This window comes from Alosa sapidissima, chromosome 16, assembly GCF_018492685.1.
Source record: "Alosa sapidissima isolate fAloSap1 chromosome 16, fAloSap1.pri, whole genome shotgun sequence".
Lineage (NCBI taxonomy): Eukaryota > Metazoa > Chordata > Actinopteri > Clupeiformes > Clupeidae > Alosa > Alosa sapidissima.
Window position 1 is genome coordinate 22,560,800 of NC_055972.1, and position 19,927 is coordinate 22,580,726.

Genomic DNA, 19,927 nt, shown 5'->3' on the forward strand with positions numbered 1-19,927 from the left:
ACTCGCCCCCTCTGTCCCTGTTCAAATCAGAGCTGTGCTCTCAGCCCTGAAATTAAAAACCTGGGGCTTCTATTAAAACCTGGTTAGCGTGGCTAATTCAGCCGAAACTTTTGAAGACCCGTGTGTGTGTGTGTGTGTGTGTGTGTTTCTTTTTCTGTGTGCGGAATAGACAAATGAGTGTTCTCTTCTAAGTGTATTTGACTTGCCATGGGTATGAAGGCTAGGAGATGCTCGTGGAGGCAATGGGTTGTTTTTCGCCCCGGCTAGTCAGTCTTTTGACACTGGCGGGGACACCTAGCTGAGTAAGTGTAGGAGTTAGTCCTGAAATGATGTGGGAAAACACTGTTTACTGTAGATAGCTGGGAGCTATATAGGGCACGTGCTTACTCTTTTTTTCTCTAGTGGGGGGGTGCATACAGCTTGTAGAGTTACGTACCATCACAGCTAAGCATCACATCAGAGCATACATTACGACTGCATCGTAGACTCAGAAGAGTTTGGAACACTTAAAGCTCACATCAGATGAAATTTTGTTAACACTTCACATTATGCAGCCCCTGTTACATTGTGACCATGTCATGAAGTGTATTATTGTAATACTCTCTAATTGCCAGGTAACAGCACTTTGATAGTGTCAACAGCACTTTCTTAGCATCATCCCTAATCTTCACTGTAAACCTCACCCTGGTTTTTTCCCCATTTCTCATAATGTTATGTGGGTGTGTAGAATATAGTCATTCTGTACTAGTTATGTAACTGAAGTTGCTTTATCACTTACTGCAAGCCAATATCTGTAAACATGCTTTTTGATATACCCCTTTCAGTTTATGTGTGGATATCATAACATGCTGACTGATGTACTCTACTACTGATGAACTTAACCATCAATGTTCCTTCAGGATCAAGGCGTTCCGCACCCTGCAGGAGGCTCTGAGATGCAACTTCGACCACTGGCAGATCTGGGAGAACTTCCTCGTCGTCTGTGTCGATGTGGGCGAGTTTGGCGAGGCCATCCGGGCCTACCACCGACTCCTGGACCTGCGCGACAAATTCAAAGACCCCCAGGTAAGTGACGCCTCACTCAACATGTCTGTCTCCAGCTCTCTGCCTCACTCACACGCACACACACGCACATACACACATACACACAAACTTTCTGTCCATTCCTCTCATGAAATAATGAAATAAGCAGTATGATCATTGCTGGTGGTCTACAGCAAACACCTCACATTCCGTGCACTAGTCTCATCCCAGAGGTCCTGCTCAAATTTAATCACCTCAGACCTTACAGCCTTATTAGCTTCGGAGTGAGCGCTAGCTAAGCTTTCCGTCCTCAATGAGCGCTCCGTCATTTTAACTGTGGACCACAGCCCCTCTGAAATGGTCTGTACTCTCATTAGAGCCGTAATGACCGAGTCTCAGGCTTCATATGCGGGTAGCCAAAAGGGCTGCTGTCCTTTAGCACCTTCCTGTTCCCGCAAGTGCCTATTCTATGCGTCCTCACAAAGGTGGAGCACACATGTTGCAACCTTTCTGATACTATAAAATAAAACTGCAACATCTCCCGCAAGCTCCGTCAGAAGGGTGTGCTAGAACGTGGCCCCACCCTCGTGGAGCTGGAACCCCCTACCTGAGCCTTTTGACCCACACCTTTTGCCGTCCAGAATCAAGAGGAGAGAGAGAGAGAAAGAGAGAGAGAGAGGCAGAGGCCATCTTCCAAAAAAGCAACGCTGCCGCTGTGCAGTTGCAGGCAGGGAACTAGCTTCTGGAAGTTTGTTTAGATGGCCCAGTGTAAACTGAGCCGCTAATCGCCCCAATTGTATATCTCTTTCTCAAACAGCAGGCATAATTTCTCCTCTGAATCTCTCTCTGCTCTGCCAAAGCGCCTTTGAATACTAAGTTGATGCAAACAAATGACCTGCGGTAAACAGAACGAGAAGGAAACAGTATTTCTTTTGTTTGCAGCTGAACAAAATGTGTAGGGGTGTGGGTGTGTGTATGGGGAGGGGAGAGGGGTTTGGTGGTGTAAATGTCTGAATAAAAAAAAACAGCGAGTAAGACAGAGTTATTTCTGAGCAATTAAGTTCTCGCAGAGGAGCCGGGCACAGACACAACAGTCTACATCGCCAACCGAGCCGAGGCGTTTGAAGTTACGACTCCGAAGGGGGGACGATTGGGCTTCGGGGGGATTGAATGGGTGTGTGTGTGTGTGTGTGTGGAGAGGGTGGCTGCCATAATTCTCCAGCCCGCATCGAACCACACTTACCATGCACCGCTGTGCAAACCAGGGCCTCATTGCTTTCTCTAATTAGCTTTGCGAAGCCAGCAGGGGGGTTTTGCTCCAAACGTGTTATTTTCTCCCCTCGCTGTCTTTAGTCTTCATCCTCCCCATCACCACCGCCCTCCTCATCCTCCGCTCCCCAGCTCCATGCATTCATTTCTGCTTGGCAAAAGATGCGAGCGCTTCCGCAATTAGGCCTGGAGATGTTTTTTTAAAAAAGGCACACAAGTTGAAAAGGTCAACAGCGCCAGCATTCCCACTGCTACTGAGGATGGCTCCCCAGTAATTGGGACGCTAATTCACATTCCAAACTTTTTGTGCTTCCTTTATTTATTTTTCCCCCCCATCCTCTTCCTCATCTTCTTCCTCTTCTTCTTCTTGGTCGTCTCCTTCTCATCCATATGTGTGTGTGTTTGTCTGTGTGTTTTTTCTCGTCTTTTATCCCTTTTAGCACTCGGTAGTCTAAGATGTCTCTTTGAAGGCAGACAGGGTTCTTTCGGCCAGAGAGCTTCACATCAAGGGTTGCGTCCATGCAGGGGATACAGCACTGATTAATCTGTCCTAATGCCGTCATGTCAGTCACAGCCGGTGGTGTCTGTCTTTCTCTCTCTCTCATGTACGCACGCACACACACACACACTACACACAGTGACAGCGAGAGAGAGAGAGAGATGAGAGAAGACATAACCCAATTTCCAGGAATAAAATATATATTTAACTCTTGAAAGACTATTACAACATAAAAGTCCCTTTGTAGTGCTATTTTTAAGACGAGATTTTTGACTCTGAAGCACAGGTTCATCTAATGACAGTCGTTTCAAAGCTAAATGACACAATAGAGGACATGTCGCTTCTTACAGACTGGCATCTTCAAAATGGCCGTCGTCCTACACATCCACTCGAAGGCATTTTTAGAGCGCCAGGTTTTTTTTAATGTTCTATTTATAGGGAGTTATTGCAGGGAGCTTGTTGAATCATTTTGAGAGATTGTTATCAGAAGGCTTTGGCACTGAGCACATCCTTTTAGAGTCTGTTCTTTGGCAGTCGTCTCTTTTCTGCATGCCATCATCTCCAGCATTCCTCTTCCTCCTCCTCCTCCTCCTCCTCCGTCTTCTGTCTGCTCCCATTTTGTCCATTTCATGAGTTTGTTTGTTTGTGTCGTTGACGTTTATATTTAAATAGTGAATTTGAAGGGCGGGTCAATTTATTGTTATTAAGTATGCGTGAAGGACCCGCAACATGGTGTCTTCTTTTATGAATCTCTGATTAAGAACATGGGCAAGCATGCTCACGTACGCATGTTTACACGCACGCACGCACGCACGCACGCACGCACGCACACACACACACATCATTGTACAGAATGGGTTTTTGTTATACCTGATCCCTGACTAAGTGTAATGAAAGTGGTTACATGTTCTAAAGCCTAGAGCACATGGGAGAATAAAAACACATATACAGTAGGTGCATGTACACTATCACAGCCGCGTACTGAGACCCACCCATGTGCCCACACACACACACACACACACACACACACACACACACACATACACATTCCTCGAAGACACCGGAGACAGATGACTCTTTCTCTTCCCTCCCTCCCTCCCTCCTGTCTCTGGAGAAGAAAGAAAGTAAAGGCGCATTCAAATTGGATCAAATATCAATGCCCCCCCACCCACCACCACAATCACCCCCTACTCTCCTATGCTGAACGTATATCAGCCTCATGCCACTCCCCCACACCCTCTCCCCTCCCCAGGAGGATATTACTTTTCCTCCTAATTTCACACTATAAGGGGATACCACGGGAATATCAGTGAACCATCCTTTCAATTTCCCCCTTTACTTTTCTCTCTCTCTCTCTCTCTCTTTCTCTCTCTCTACCCTGCCTACCCCTCCATCTCTCTCTCTCTACCCTGCCCCCCTCCATCTCTCTCTCTCTCTCTCTACCACTCTGGGGACACTGGGTTGGGAATAAGGCCCCTCCCCATATGGAGGAACCCTAGGAAATATGGAATAGACTTCCATCTTTATCGCTGCAATCATTGCCGATATCTGACACGGATAGCCTCTTTGGATGAGTAAATCGAGCGGACTGATGAGAAATTGCCAATGGACAGATACAGTAAATGAGAGAGGGCAAGGGAGGGAGAAAGAGAGAAAGAGAGAAGGAAAAGAGAGTGGGAGCGGGAGAATTACTGTCAGTCACTGCCCCCTACACGGCCCCAAGTTGGGGGAGGAAAATCTCCCAGCAGCCTTTGCAGTGGTTAGGCACTATGACAGAGCACAAGATAAGTCTGATAAGCCCTGCACAGACCATGGCACACCTACAAGGGAGTGAGAAAGAGAGAGGGAAATGGAGATAGAGGGAGGGAGGGAGGGAGAGAAAGAAAGCAAGTGAGAGAGATTGATCAAGGAAGGGAGGGAGAGACGAGCCTGTTGAGATGCGTTAATGTGGCCCTCTGCACGTCCCTGCAGCCGTGCGGTGCGGTGTGATGCATGTGTCGGTCCAGCGTCCCTAATGGCCCCCATATGCTGGGCTTTATGGGGTATAAAATCAGAGCGAGAGCACCTCTGGCACCAAGGGGCCCCCGCACGTGACTCCAGACAGCCACTCAAGGTGCCAGAGGACAGGAATGGGAGGGGTTGGGGTGGGGTAGGGTGGGGGCCCCAGGACTAGTGAGGGGTGAGTCCATCCCCTCCACAACCCCCCCCCCCCCCCCCACCCCCCAACCCCGAGTAAGTAGGGGAGGGTCCTTTTTACAGGTGAATGACTAGGTAGTGGAACGAGCGTTTTGATATGAGGAAGTGTAAAGGACGCTGCTTCGTGCTGAGAGCCTTTATGTGTGTGAGTGGGGGGTGGGGTGGGGGTCTGTGGTGACAGCTCATCTGTTACCTACAGGGAGTGAAGCGAATACAGACAAAAAAAGAGATCACATCACATCCTCCAAAGTGCTTTGGGGGACTGTAGTTTTCTTTAAGGGCATGTGTGTGTGTGTGTGTGTGTGGTGGGGAGAAATACAGAGAGAGAGAGAGAAAGAGAGAGAGAGAGATTGGGTGGGAGAGAAGGAAGACCTCGTTCCCTACGGGGAAGCTTGTTATTTTAGTGACTCAAACAGACGGGCGGAATCAACCTCGATTCACCTTGACGCTTCAGCAAAAATACCTCGCTCCCTCCCACACAGACATACACACACACATGCACACACACACACCATATGCTTTTGATTTTACACTCAATAGAAACATGATGGGGGAGGAAAAACATTGCACCAGTTCTCCCATCCGTACGCAAGCAACATCAGTGCAGTGGTTTAACACACAGAGCCCCACCTTATTGAGATGTGGATGCAGAAGGGTAGTTCAGCTTTACTGTTCGTGTAGTTTAGTGGGTCTGCTGTATTTAGAGACACCCCACTTTAAGCATGGCCACAGTAGCAGGGGTCTGGCCACAAGATATCCATGAGACGCGGTCAAAATGTCTGACCGGCCCTGATGAAGTGCAGAAGCTCCAGTGTTTACACAAGGAGCTATCTGACTGATAAAGAGAGCGAACTGGGACGGGGGGGTTTCAGCAACTAGCCTGGCTGTCGTCTGCATGAGTGTGTCAGGATACAAATGTCCATTGCAACAAAAAGGGTGGACGGCCTACTCAGTTCCCAGGTTCTTCCCGGTTCTTTTGAGAGCTCTGGGATGACCCGAGCCAGACAGTGTTCCCACGCACCGCTACAGAACCGGCCCCTCGAGTACACACAGAACAGGGAGGCTTCACGTTGGAACGTCGCCTGTGGCTCCATGGCAGTTGGACGGGGTTCCAGAAACTGTTGCCACCTCACTCTCGATAAAGCGTCGCTAATTAGCACTAGCGCTATAGCAGATTATATGCAGTGCCAGTTTGTGTAATGTCAGCAAGAAAGAGTAGGCGAAAAAGACCACTTCAGTGTTTTTTTTTCCCCGCACTGTGTGAAAAGATCAGCACCGTCTCAGGGCTCTTCTGTGTTTGTGTTCCGCGGCCGTCCCAGGGCGAGGATGACCTTTTTGAAGTTTGAAAGCGTTTCATTTTGAAGTTAATAAATGTATTGACCGTGATGGGCTGACGTCAGAACGGCGCGAGTTGGGTCCTTAATGGTCTAATTAAGTTTGGTGCTTCGCGTAGAAATGTTTCTGAGCCGCGTTTGAAGTGCTTGGCACAACCACACACGCTTGGGGGAGGGGGAGGATCTGGCTCTGTATCGCAGTTGGGCAGGCGACACACACACACACACTTGAAAGAGTTTGGGATCCCCCCTCAAACTCACAAACTTGAATGTGATTTCTCTCTCCCTCTCTCTCTTTTTCTTCTTCCTCTCTCTCTCACATACACACACACACACACACACACACTCACACACACTTCTTGTGCCTTGTCAGAGCCTCCCCATCGTCCTGATGGCCCCTCTTGTAAAGCTGTAAGTTGAGTTTTCGGAGGTGCCCCCCCACCCCCACCCCCATCACCACCCGCTCAGATGAAGGGCGGCAGCAGCATTACAGTTGGGACTGAGTCAGCACACACCTGTGCTTCAAGCTGTTCTTTTACAGGCCCCCAGTGCTTGCTGCAGGACAGCCTTCAAAAGAGAACAGAACCCCCCCCCTACACACACTTCATGGCCAGGAGTCAGGACACACACACACACACACACATGCATTGTCACTGTCACAGGGGCATTCATGGGGCATACACACACACACACACACACACAGGCATAGACATACGCAAGTGAAATGAGAAGCACGTTTAGAAACACGAGGTGGCACTGTGAAACATGTGCTACAGTGTTGCCAAAACCATCTTACCTTCCAAAGTCAGACATCTGTGTGTCTGTCTCGGTGTGTGTGTGTGTGTGTGTGTGTGTGTGTTAGGTCTCTGCCACCCTCACTCTGCATCTGCTGTGTTCTGTTTTGGTTTGGTGTTGCGTGCAGGCATGCCAGCAGACCAGTATGGTCACTGTTTCCTGCAGGACTATGCCATAGATCCCCTCCTCTAGACAGACAGGAATGGCCTCCAGGCTCCTCCGCTCCGCTCCTTCCCATGTAAGAGACCTCTCCTCTGCATGGGGACTGCAGTGGAACGATCCCAAGGCCTTTACTCTATTGCAGTATTTAAACCTTTTTTGGATTTGTTATCTGAAACGTATAGTTTATAAATTGAAGTTGCCAGGTATGATCTTTTAGTCGATCCCTGAATTTACTGTGCAGGAGGCTACCCTACTGCGACAGTACCTTGGCCATTTCACTAGTTTCATAAAACACACCTGTGTGTATGTCATGTCCTAGACGTCCATCGTCTCCAGCTGAGTTTCCTGAGCCCTTCTTTGTAGCGAGTGCAAACTGTTTCTCTTGGAGATCTGGGAATGTAGTTTTTCCCCTCATGTCCAAACTCTCAGTACAGAGTGAGGTAGAAGGGGCTTGAGGTGGGGGGGGGGGGGAGAGGGGGAGAGACAGGGGGAGAGGAGGGGGAGAGAGAAGCCTGGCTCAGTGTGTGTTGTGTTGTCCTGGGAGAGAGAGAGAAAGAGATAGGGAGAGGGAGAGAGAGAGAAAGAGATAGGGAGAGGGGGAGAGAGAGAAAGAGATAGGGAGAGGGAGGGGGAGAGACAGGGGGAGAGAGAAGCCTGGCTCAATGTGTGTTGTGTTGTCCTGGGTGAGAGAGAGAAAGAGATAGGGAGAGGGAGAGAGAGAGAAAGAGATAGGGAGAGGGGGAGGGAGAGGGAGAGAAGACTGGCTCAATGTGTGTTGTGTTGTCCTGAGAGAGAGAGAGATAGGGAGAGGGGGGGGATAGATAGGGAGAGAGAGAGAGAGAGAGAGATAGATAGGGAGAGAGAAAGGGGGGAGAGAGAGAGAGATGGATAGTGAGAGGAGGATGGAGGAGGGGAGGGAGAGAAGACTGGCTCAATCTGTGTTGTCCTGCCCTTCCTTACTGCCCAGGGCTCTTAGTCCATGTTGTTTCAATCGTGCGGTGAATCGTGCTGTGTCGGCTCACGGTTGGCCCTGTGCCGGCTCGGATGCGGTTCCCAAAACCCTTGGTCCATCGTTAGAGCACGCTCCAGAACGAGCGGCGTTACTATTCAGCACTCGGCCGGTGCCAACCATATGGCACGGGGAGCGAGGGGGAAATGCCACGCGTTTATCCGAGTGTGACTCGAAATCGAAAGCGAGCGAGGAAACAGCGCCAGTGTGAAATATCTCACAGATGGCAGTCAGCAGAGATTTTTGTGTGTGTGTGTGTGTGTGTCTGTGCGTATGTGTCTGTGACTTACATTAGGGTGACTGAGAATCCTGTCCGGTGGCTGTCCTACAAAACTGTCCCCTAAAAATGTGTGATGGAGCACATGCGCGTTTAACTCATTCTTGGTATGGCTTTACCTCGCTGCGTGTGCTCTATAAAATATGCATAACCTTTATGCATGCACTATACATGTGCAGGCCATATATATGGACGACAGTATCTTTTTCCATGATGAGCTCGAGTAGCTTTGCTGCTGTAATGCTCAATGGTCCAAATCAAAGTAAGCGCAAATATTGAATAAGACGACTACTCTCTCACTTCTCATCAAAGCTTAAGTGTTGCTGTATATGATGATGCTGTGTAGCTTAGATCAGTGTGAATATGCGCTTACTGCACTGGACTTTAATCTGTGAGGATGGGCCCTGCCTGTCAGCAGGCCTGGGCGCCTCCACCGTGTACGAGCCACTGAGGATTGTGATGAAATGCTCATCTTTATGTGCTTGTGTTCTATATGATTATACCACTGCTTGGTTGATTTTACTATTGTGATGCACTCTTTACACGTCAATTCACTTTCATTATTATTTGCACACCTTTGAATTTGTTCCAGTTTTTTTGGCCATACTATGTCTGTCGCCTACATATCAAGTTGACACATTTATAGTGAATGCTTTCTTGTGTCATGGTTGTGTTGGTGTATTTTGACTGTTGACTGGCGGCGCCTGTTGTATTAATCACGTGTGTGTGTGTTCTCCAGGTGTTGGAGGTTCTGGTGCGGGCGGTGGTGGAGGACTTGACAGATAACCAAGGCGCCCAAGCCTCCACACACAAGTCCAAGCTGAAGGAACTCTTGGGCCGGGTCACTTCCTGCTGCAGCACCGACGCCCAACTATGGCGGATCTATGCCCGTCTCTATGGAGACGGACAGAGCAACAACGCAGAGGACAATGAGAAAGTTAGTCACAAACCACCATCTGATTGTGCAACAGGGTTTCAGAGCTTTTGCTTGGCCATGTTTAATTTCTGAAAGGACTTGAGTCCAAATTTGACAGATGAAGATACATAACCGATATTAATCTGCATTCTGCCTAAGCTTCAAGCCAGGGTATTCATACACTTCGTCATTAGGCTTTCCCATCTCAAAAAATCTACCTGATAAGTTCTTCTCAGCTTTAGCCCAACTTACAGATGACAGAACAGTATGCGCTAATAGTCTCTGTGCATGATCAAGTAAAAAGGTCGTCATTTGTGTCACTGTTCATATCTCTGAATGTAGCGAACAAACGGCCGACCATAAAACTCAATAATGGCCACCAGCCTCCGTTTGCATTAATGGCCTATTAATAGGCTCGTTAATAACTGATGGCTGACGGCGTGAGTGGTGGGGGCTGAGTGCGGCTCGCCTCGGCAGGGGAAGCAGGGAGGGTGATGTATAAGCCCGACGCAGATGAAGTGCATGCGTAATGGGCCGTTGATGAAGACGTTCTTTAATCACGTCTCCAGCGCCAGTGATAAGCCCTCACCTCACCCACTCATCATTTGATCCCCCCACCATTCCTTTTGTCAGCCAGACTTGAGGCTTTTATATATATACCGTATTTTTCTGGACTATAAGCCGCACCGGAGTATAAGTCGCACCAGTCAAAAAATGTGTCATGAAGAGGAAAAAAACATATATATATATAAATATATATATATATATATATATATATATATATATATATATATATATATATATATATATATATATATATATAAATATATATGTTGGACCTGAGTCGCAGGACCAGCCAAACTATGAAAAAAAGTGCGACTTATAGTCCGGAAAATACGGTATATAAATATATACCTATATATTTAAAGCCATGTACCAGACCAGAAGTCTGTGGTCTTGTTAGGTCAATTGTCTAACTTCCATTTTCATCTGTAATGTAATATGTGTGTGTGTGTCTGTCTGTCTGTCTGTCTGTCTGTCAGGCTCTGCAGTTCCTGACTAAGGCCCATCGGTGTGAGACGCAGGCGAGTGGCTGGGAAAAGGACCTCACCACCTTCAGAGAGGTGATGACCAAAGCCGGCACATGGCCAACGGTGAGTGAGTCCCGCCCCACAGCCGTCAATCACTACATCCTCAGCCAATCATCTCTGCCCTGGCTGCCGTTCACCTGCCCTCAGAGGTTTCTGGACACTGCGCTGCCCAATGTTCTGTTTCCAATTCACTTAGATGAGACTTTGGATAGCCTGGACACACACACACACACAAAGGCTGTTTTTTCAAACCGTATGCAAGAGTGTATGCTTGATGGCCACTGCGCCAAGCACTCTTTCCAGATCTCAGGAATGTAAATGTGATCTCCATTTCCTGGGTATTAGTATGCTAGCGCACAGAACGCTGAGTGTGTGTGTGTGTGTGTGTGTGTGTGTGTGTGTGTGTGTGTGTTGGCACGCAGCCGAAGTGGCCTCCGCTGCGAGGTGAGGAGGGTGACAATGAACACGGAGGAGAGAGCGGAGAGGGGATGAAGGGGGGGCGGGGGCTGAGGAGGGACATTCAGCTGAGTTTAGGTGGTGGTGGGGGGGGGGGGTGAAGTAGGCAGACGTGTGATGCAACACATAACACACAACAACACATTACATTTATAAAGCACTTTTCTCCACACTCAAAGCGCTTCACAGTGAAGGGGGAACCTCGCTAACCACCATCAATGTGTAGCACCCACCTGCATTATGCGCCAGGACGCTCACCACACACCAGCTGGAGGTGGAGAGGTGCACAGGGGCAGCAGCAGCAGCGGCAGCACAGGTCACTCCATCACTCTTAATGCCACGCCGTCCGAGCCCTTTGCGGAGAGACGGGTGATTGATGAAAGCTACGAGAGGAGGAGGAGGTGGTGGAGGTGGAGGAGGAGGAGGTGGGAGACGAGGGTTTGGTTGGGGGGAGACGGGAAGCCCAGTGCCCTCGCTCAGCGCTGAAGGAGCCCCAGCGTGGCAGGGGATGCAGACGCTACGCCACCGCCCTGCTCCTGCTCAGAGCTGCAGGAGGCCCACTCAGCCAGTGTCTCTGTCTCTCTCTCTCTCTCTCTCTCTCCCTTTTTTCTTGTTGTCTTTCTGTATGGCTTGCTCCCTCGCTTACTCAATCTCTCATATTCCATTGTTCCATCTCTGTTCTCATCTCTCTCTCTCTTACTCCCTTCCCCCTTTTTTCACTCTTTCTGTATCACTATCTCCCTTGCTCCTCTCTCTCTCTCTCTCTCTCTCTTCTCTCTCTCTTTATCCCTCTCACTTATCTGGGCTGGGGGGAGACACACTGAATAAAACATCAGCAGAGAGAATGGGGCCTCCTGCTGCTGCTGCTGCTGCTGGAGCTGGACATGTGGAATGGTAATGGGAGTGAGGCAGGGAGAGAGGAAGAGGGAGCACTTTCACTTCCTGTGTGTTACTGTGCTGTTAAGGAGCCAACACATAGGGTCAATGACATGCAGACACACATACACACACACAGGATATGTACAGTAGATGTACACATAAGCACACATACATCCATACATGCATTCACACACACACACAGACACAGACACACACAGCATTTCTCACCTCGTCATACAGATCACAGGGGCCCATCTCGGCTGCCCTTGTGTCCTTCAGGAGAGTGCGAGCAGGCGTGTTGGTAGGCAGGCATTCGTGTGTGTTTGTGTATGAAAAAGAGAGAGAGAGAGAAAATGACTGACTGTGTGTGAGTGATCGGGTGTTTCCATCTTAATGATTTATAAAGAGGGGCCGGCCGTGCTAATGGATCACGGCTCAACGAGACTCACCGCGCCCTGCCCACCTCATTCAGATTTCCCCACATACACACACACACACACACACACACACACACACACACACACTCTCGCACAAACACCCAAGCAGAGACGCTCTGACACACACATACACACACACACCCCCAAGCAGAGGCGCTTTGACACACACACACATACGCACACACATACACACACACATACAGTACACATACACATACATACTCACACACACTGGCTTGTTTGGAGTTTGTAGTCTGAGGAAGAGGAGGGTAAGGATGAAGAGCAGCGGCTGCAAAGGCGACACCAACCCATTAATCACGAGACTCTGACCTTTCCCCCGTCTGCAGAGAGAGGGAGAGGGAGAGAGAGAGAGAGGGAGCGGAACAAACGAAGGTGGAGTCTCGTCTTTTTGTTGTTGTGCTGCTTGTCTCCTTCCTCGCGTGTGCCGGCCAGATAAAGGCCGGCGGTAAACAGCCGCACGAGCCGTCCCTCTGAACGCGGCCGTCGTCCTCACCCTTCCCCTCGGCCCACACCGCAGTGGCCTCTTAAAGAGAGTCCAGCGCCTGCAGACCTTGCAGTTAATACTCCACTGTTTATTTAGACTGTATTGTGTCTTGTTTGTTTGTTCCCATTGCGTGTGTGTGTGTGTGTGTGTTTGGGTGTGTGCTAGAGCATTGTTTCTGTCGCTCTTGTGGTCACTCTTCAGCGTGTCAGGGATGAGCTGCGCCTTAGCGAGCTGGGCTCGGAGAAAGCATGACATTTTGATCACATGATTGTGGTGATGGCGGCGGTGATTGAGCAGCAGTTTAGCAAAGGGCACGGCACTAGGTTAATTTGGTTTCTCAGGGACAGCTGAGACAGTGGTGAGTGCAGGGCAGAATGAGGCAAGAGACGCACACACACACACACACACACACACACACGGCCATACCACACACTGTTTCTGTCATATGCACACACCCTCTGACACACTCACGCATGCACATACAGTACACACACACACACACACACACACACACACAGCCATGCCACACACTGTCTCTGTCATATACTGTACACACCATCTGACACACTCACACATACATTCTTTCTCCAGAATTTCCCTCAAATGTGCACACAGACATGCAGCTCCACACACACACACACACACACACACACACACACACACACATTTAATTGTCGGGAGACACAAAGACAAAACACTCTCGTTTACACTCTGACTTTGGCTCTGTAGCTCTCTTTCGCTTACACATGCTTACACACACTCTCTTGGTTGTCTGGGTTTTCGCCGGTCGGAGGAATGCATGGCCCAGTGAGTGTGTGTCGTTGTCGGGTGTTGGCTCCACTCAGTAGCCCACCGGAGGAGACCGCTGGCCCAGTCCACCCTCCTCCGCTGCCCTGACTCGCGTCCCTCTCACTCCTCCCTCTAATGGCTTAATGGTGGACCTCTGCCTGTAGGTCAGGCAGAGCACGTGTCCCTCAGGTCACCCAGGGTCGCTTTTGGCCAGAAAGTGGTTTGACCTTGGTTGACCTCTGGGACCTGACCCTTCTGTCCGGTGGCACCTCTGCGGTCAGTAGCACCGTCATGGCCTCGGGGTGGCAGAGACTGCCCTCTGACAATGCTGATGCTCTTTTTGTCTTTTTTTCTTCTTTTCTGTTTCTATTCCTCTCCTCTCATCCCCCCCCCCCCCCCCCCCCCCCCCACACACACACACACACACACACACACACATACATTTTCTCTCTCACACACACACACATATATACACACACACACACACATTCTCTCTTTCTCTCAACCCCCCACCCACACGCATGCACACACACACACGCCATGTAGTCTCTCTCAGCTGTTGTAGGACAAAGACTAACCACCAGGAAGCGATGCAGATGCTGAACTCTTCGCGTCTCAGCCTTAAGAGTTTGACCACCAAAGCCAAGGTGAGCGGCCAGTCTGCTTCAGCCCTGCCCACACCCAGAGCAATACGCACAATTAGCAAACCATTTTTACTCATATTGATTTAAATTAGATTTATGAGTAATGTATTAGCTTCATTGAATTAATTGAACATCTGTTGATCTTCCATTGAAGTCATATCAGTGACTCATATCAGCATCCAAAATTATTTCAGGCCTATTCCTTCACGTCTGTATGGATTGTCTCGTAAATTATTATTTAAGATCTCTAAGATTTTTATTCACTAGAGTTTAAGCCTCAGATAATGTGGGAAGGTAAAGTCTTTATAAAGGGAATGGTTTCACCTTGTGCGCTCAAGATTCTTTTGTCAATTCCCTTCCAGCAACTGTACACAGATGTGGTCACAGGGGAGATCCAGGCAGACCTGAGCGATGATGTCAAAAAGCTTGAACAGCTAATCAAAGAGCTGCAAGACTTGAGCACCCAGCTGCGCAGCCAATGAGCGCGCCTCTCTGGCCAAGTTGTCCCCGCCCCTCGCTGGAAGCTGCGGACATGTCAAGATAATCAAGACTGAAGGAAGATGGCGGCAGGACGGGGTCTGCTCGCCTGGAAGCCTTAATCTTAGTAACCCTCTATTTTTATATTTCAACACAAGCGCATCACCAAGTGAGCTGCTGAACTCTGAAGCGTTTCCCATGCAGAAGAATATCTGCTGGAGACGACAAAACGAGACTGACTGCACAACGAATACACCAATTAAAGAAATACTACAGCAGAATAACACACAAACAACATGTTGTACTGATCCGAGTATGTCCTCATTAGCGATGTTTGCATCATGTGCTATATCTCCAAACATGACCTGGTTAGCTACTCCAAGCTCTGTGCAGTATCTGTTCTATACACTTATTGCGACACCTTTTCCTTGTTTTACAGATCATACAACTATGTAACTAGACACAACTGCACTCAGCCCATAATGAGAATAAATTCTTTCTTTGTTGTAAGTGCTCATGATTCATTATGGACCATCTGTCTGGCCGGGGAAACACTATAGACAACAAATGATGGTTTTAGTGGAAAGGAACAGTCTAGACATGAGAATTTATCAACGGACACGCACACACGTACAAAAAAAGCCATGCATGGAGTCTTCTAGACGGCGTGTAAGAAGGGGAGACGAAAGGGGGATGAAAAATGGAGGCATGGTTGGGGAAAATATAAAGGCTTTATAGACATCAAGACAGGCCAGAACGTCTGTTCATCACCAGAGAGGCACTGAGCCATGAAAGTGTTGCTCAGAGAAAAAGAGAGTGAGCGAGAAAAGGAGAGAGTGAAGGAGTGTGTGTGCAGTAGAGTAAAAGAAGAGAAATAAAGAAATACAGAGAGAAAAGTGAATGGAGGGAGGGAAGGAGTGATGGAGGTGGCGGGCAGCGACACGCTCCCTGTGGTGTGATGGAGAATTCTGGAATGTCCTCGGCGAGGCAGAGGACCCTCTCCTGCAGCCACTTCTGGTTTATGACCCGGGCTTTTCTGTAGCATCTTTTCGATCTGTGCTGACTTTAGCCTTTCCTTGTCACTCTGTCTTCAGGAGGCAGCTAAGCCAACCTTCCCAGGGAGGGTGCTCTTCACTGGGGAGAAATAGAGATGGGATTGCTCCAGGGTCGCCCTTTTCCTCTGATGCCAAATTGTGCTGTTGAAAACTTCGTGGGGTGTAAATTGTTCTCTAACCTGTTTGCATCTAATTCTTCTGTGAATGCTGCTATTTCTGGATGTTATTTTTGGATGTGCCACCATTCTTAGGACCACATACATAATAGCCAAACATATGAGTTCAGTGGCTTTATTTGTAGTTTGGAATGAAACCATAAGTTATCATACCCTTAACCAAAGTAAATTAATGAAGTTGTATATTTTATTCTAAGCCATAGTACAACATAACATGTGCAACACTAATTTGGTTACACTTTATATAAAGTGTATATTACACTGTTTCAGTTGCTTTGTTGCAAACCCTTATCTACTCATACAGTAGTTATATAAAGCAATATATAGTCATGAATAAGTCTTCTCTACTTAGCAACCTACCTGGTATCAAATGTTGGCCTTTGATTTTTCTGGTTGCAGTCAAGATACAACTTGAGGACCGTCTGCATTTCTGTTGCTCTGTCAACGTAAGAGGTGTCCATTTACTGATCAGTATCATAGAATCATCTGTTCTGAAAATGCACTAAGAATGCAAGTACAGTGCACTGTTGGCATTGCATACTGATTTTATGTAGAAACATGACACAATATGCATTTTTGTATGCTATCATAGTTACTCCTTCAAAATGCCTTACTGAAAACCACATAGATACCAATCAAGAAGACATGACATTCATTGTCATTAAGTACCTACACTCCAAAGAAACCTTAATGCCCCATCTCTGTGTTAAGCTAATTACAACAACATTTACATTGTGTTTATAAAATAAGCATTTACATTTACAAAATGTTTCAGAAATTATCATTATCACAGACAACCATTATAGGCATTTAATAATCTCCCTAATCAACATACATTTTAGCAGTCCTCTGTTAAAACAAGTGCTGCATAGTCTAGACCAATTACCACAGCACAGTCCTGTTACGTCTAGAAATACCTGTATGATTGTCTACTTCAGCGGAATAAACTAAATGCGCTCATCTGTCATTGTGTTTGCGCTTCTTTTACAACCACATCCTAATGGATTCCCTTGTGGGCCTGCCGGCATCTCCGCTCTCTTGAAAGGAACGTGAAGCGCGTGCGTCACCGCCCAGCAATTTAGTACCCAGGGGTCGCTGGTAAGTCAGCTGAATGAGAGTCTAGCAGGACAGTGACTTAAGAACAGGATTTAGGAGTTAGTCCCTGAGTTCAGAATGGTCATTGCATATGCCGTAGTTGGCCTGCCCATGTTTATTGTTAGTAAAATAGTAGCGCAACAGCGGATGTGAGCTATTTTAAAACTATAACTGTTTAATGGCGCCTGTTGATTCCGAGACTAAAGTTCCAGCATAGCTGTCATGACCAAAATAACAAACAAGGCATTCAAATTGGGATGACAGCATCCGCCAACAATAAATAAACATGCTGGCACAAGAAATACCTTATAAATAAAATAAGCCCATAGGCTACATGCTGCAGTCTATAAGAAACCGTTTTGACCTGTCTCTTTCTTAGGTATGATAATAACACTCTGTCTCGACGTGAGTAGACACTTCTGTCTAAGTTATAACTAATATACAAACTAATTGTAGAAACATTTACGCCTAAGCTATATGACGAGCCATTGCGCCCAATCAAGGTGAACTCGCAAGTTGCGCAGGCCTTACTTCTCAATAACCTTTTTTTCAAAAGTCGATTCTGATACCCGATCAGTCATTGAACTTCTATAGGATTTTTTGAAGAGGCATGCCAAACTTTTCAGGGTTCAGCCCTACATGTGTGTCCCAATAAGAAGTCCCATTCCTGACGTCATGTCTGCTTGAGATTGGCTGCTCGAGTCTGACACACTAACTCCTGCCCTTACACACACAGGGAAACTTTTTAAAACAGTTTTCGATCTCATCTGCACACTCGATAGGCATATAGCAGCCTTAACATCTGCTGCCCAGCTCCGCATCTCTGGAATAAGACGCTGCTCTGTATAGTTTTCTCGCGCGGTTGTAGCGCTTTTTTGTTATTTTGGTTTTCACCTTTTTATTTCGTCGGAGTTTAGCCTACTGTATTTAGAATTGTAATGGTCTCTTTTCTAAAGTTTGTGTGGTATAACATGAGCGAAGAGTAAATGACTACTTTTAGGACTACTTCTACCGTACTTTTCCCACTTGCGTTAACTTGGAGTTAATAAATTTTCAAATATCCCCCAAACGGACATCGCATTTGTAATCAGCTTTCAACGTCTAACTTTTTCCTCTGCAAAAGTTTCTCCTCGTAGGATTCTAAGAGGATCGTGAATGGATATGGCTTGGATCAGATGGAACCTTTTGTTTTCCATAGGTTTGTTAATTTCACCGGCGTTTGTATCCATGGATCAGAGCGGCTTTAGGAGATACTACGTGTTGCAACCGGGACCGAGCGGTACGGACAGGGTGCATGTGAGCTCAATTTCATCCCGCTCAGGAGCCGCGGGACAGCCGCAAACCTACAATGTCGAACTGACGGCCAGCTTCGCCGGCGGCCAGGTTCGAACCCGCAGGATGGGCAGTCAGGCGACCCAAAGTATCCCGCTCCGACAGGACACACAGCAACAGTTTACGCAGCAACAGATCGTCAGACATACAAGTCAACAAGTTAAAGTATCAGGGTAAGGAGTAGAGTGCAGTGAGTTTCTTTTTCCTGCGAGTGAACGTTGAAACTTTTGTGTCCCACTTCTACCGGTAACTGAACGACTGCATAACGCTCTACAAAAATAGGCTACGTTTCTATTATAGTTTTCTGAAAGCTACACATAACTTTCAGCAAATAGTCAAATGCATTTACCATGTGATTCATAATACATTTATGTGGGCAAAGTGACCGAGGTAATGATCAAGCTCCCAAGTTCAAGTGCTTTAGTTAGGCTACTGACATTGACACTCCTCTGAATTTCTAACCCTATATATATATAAATATATATAATATATATATATATTTACTAGCTATTAGCTAATTAGCTATTTTCTGTCATACATATTGTAACAATATTCTGCAACGTACATGGTAGAAACAAGTTGCATGTATCGGAATGATTGGATAAAGGAAACAAACAAAGCAATATAAAACTCCACCACAACCTTTGATTATTTTTTGTTGCTCTAATTCCAAATCACCATTTTTATTGGTTCACGTTTCCATCTTTTCGAGTTCTCCGTGCTGTTTGTTTTTACCAGCGTGGGCTCAGTTTGCAGGATGCCACTTGCAGCGCTGAATGTAGCCTAGTCTCCGCGCTATGATTATTACTGTGGGAACCATGCCCAGCGGAGGCCACAGCCACCCAGAGTTCACCCAGAGAGAGAGAGAGAGAGAGAGAGAGAGAGATCAGATGAGAGCCCAGATCAGGAACCAGAGCCACTACAGGGAGGTGGCTCTGTGGCCAGCTGGTCAGAAGAGGCCACCAGCATTGTTTGTGTGTGTGTGTGTTGTATATGTATCTGTGTGTCTATAATTCATCTAAATGGGTGTATTTAGTTTATAAGTATGTGTATTGGTATGGTTATTTGTGTGCCTGTGTGTGTGTTTAGTTGGTGTTTATGTGTATAGCTCGCCCGTGTGTGTGTGTGTGTTTGTGTTTGGGGACTCGTCTTTCGTATGCATCTGACCACGTGCTCTGGTTGCTGTTGCAGGGTGAATGTCTGTGGAGGGCAGTGCTGCCACGGATGGAGCAAGGCCCCGGGATCACAGCGGTGCACCAAGCGTAAGTAGGACTAGGCCACCCCAGCCCCACTGCCTGCCAGATAACACACACACACACACACACACACACACACACACACACACACACACACACACAGGGCTGCCAAAAGAAGCTCTGCAAGTCTGCTTTGTGACCTTCACTGAAGTTTCCCCCCCAGAATTCCTATTCTGTTAATGATAGTACTGTCAGGTAGGTCTTCACCATTGTACCCCCAGGCATTACTTTTTAAAGCATTGTGTTCCTGTTTGT

General features: G+C 47.5%; 2 protein-coding genes across 11 annotated transcripts in view; both read left to right on the plus strand.

The window, feature by feature from the left end:
• The window catches only part of ttc27 (tetratricopeptide repeat domain 27), a 116,104-nt gene extending 100,836 nt beyond the window's left edge, over nucleotides 1-15,268 (plus strand). The window contains 6 exon segments of the mRNA XM_042066237.1: nucleotides 900-1,065; nucleotides 9,304-9,501; nucleotides 10,524-10,611; nucleotides 10,614-10,634; nucleotides 14,184-14,284; nucleotides 14,644-15,268. Of these exon segments, the coding sequence (XP_041922171.1) occupies nucleotides 900-1,065; nucleotides 9,304-9,501; nucleotides 10,524-10,611; nucleotides 10,614-10,634; nucleotides 14,184-14,284; nucleotides 14,644-14,763 (694 nt within the window). The 3' untranslated portion in view covers nucleotides 14,764-15,268.
• Nucleotides 15,269-17,857: 2,589 nt separating this feature from the next.
• Nucleotides 17,858-19,927, plus strand: part of ltbp1 (latent transforming growth factor beta binding protein 1) — a 130,967-nt gene continuing 128,897 nt past the window's right edge. For all 10 annotated transcript variants that reach the window (XM_042066776.1, XM_042066779.1, XM_042066778.1 and 7 more), the window contains exons 1-2: nucleotides 17,858-18,589; nucleotides 19,608-19,678. In XM_042066776.1, coding sequence (XP_041922710.1) covers nucleotides 18,240-18,589; nucleotides 19,608-19,678 — 421 coding nt within the window. In that variant the 5' untranslated portion in view covers nucleotides 17,858-18,239. The remainder of the gene's footprint in view (nucleotides 18,590-19,607; nucleotides 19,679-19,927) is intronic.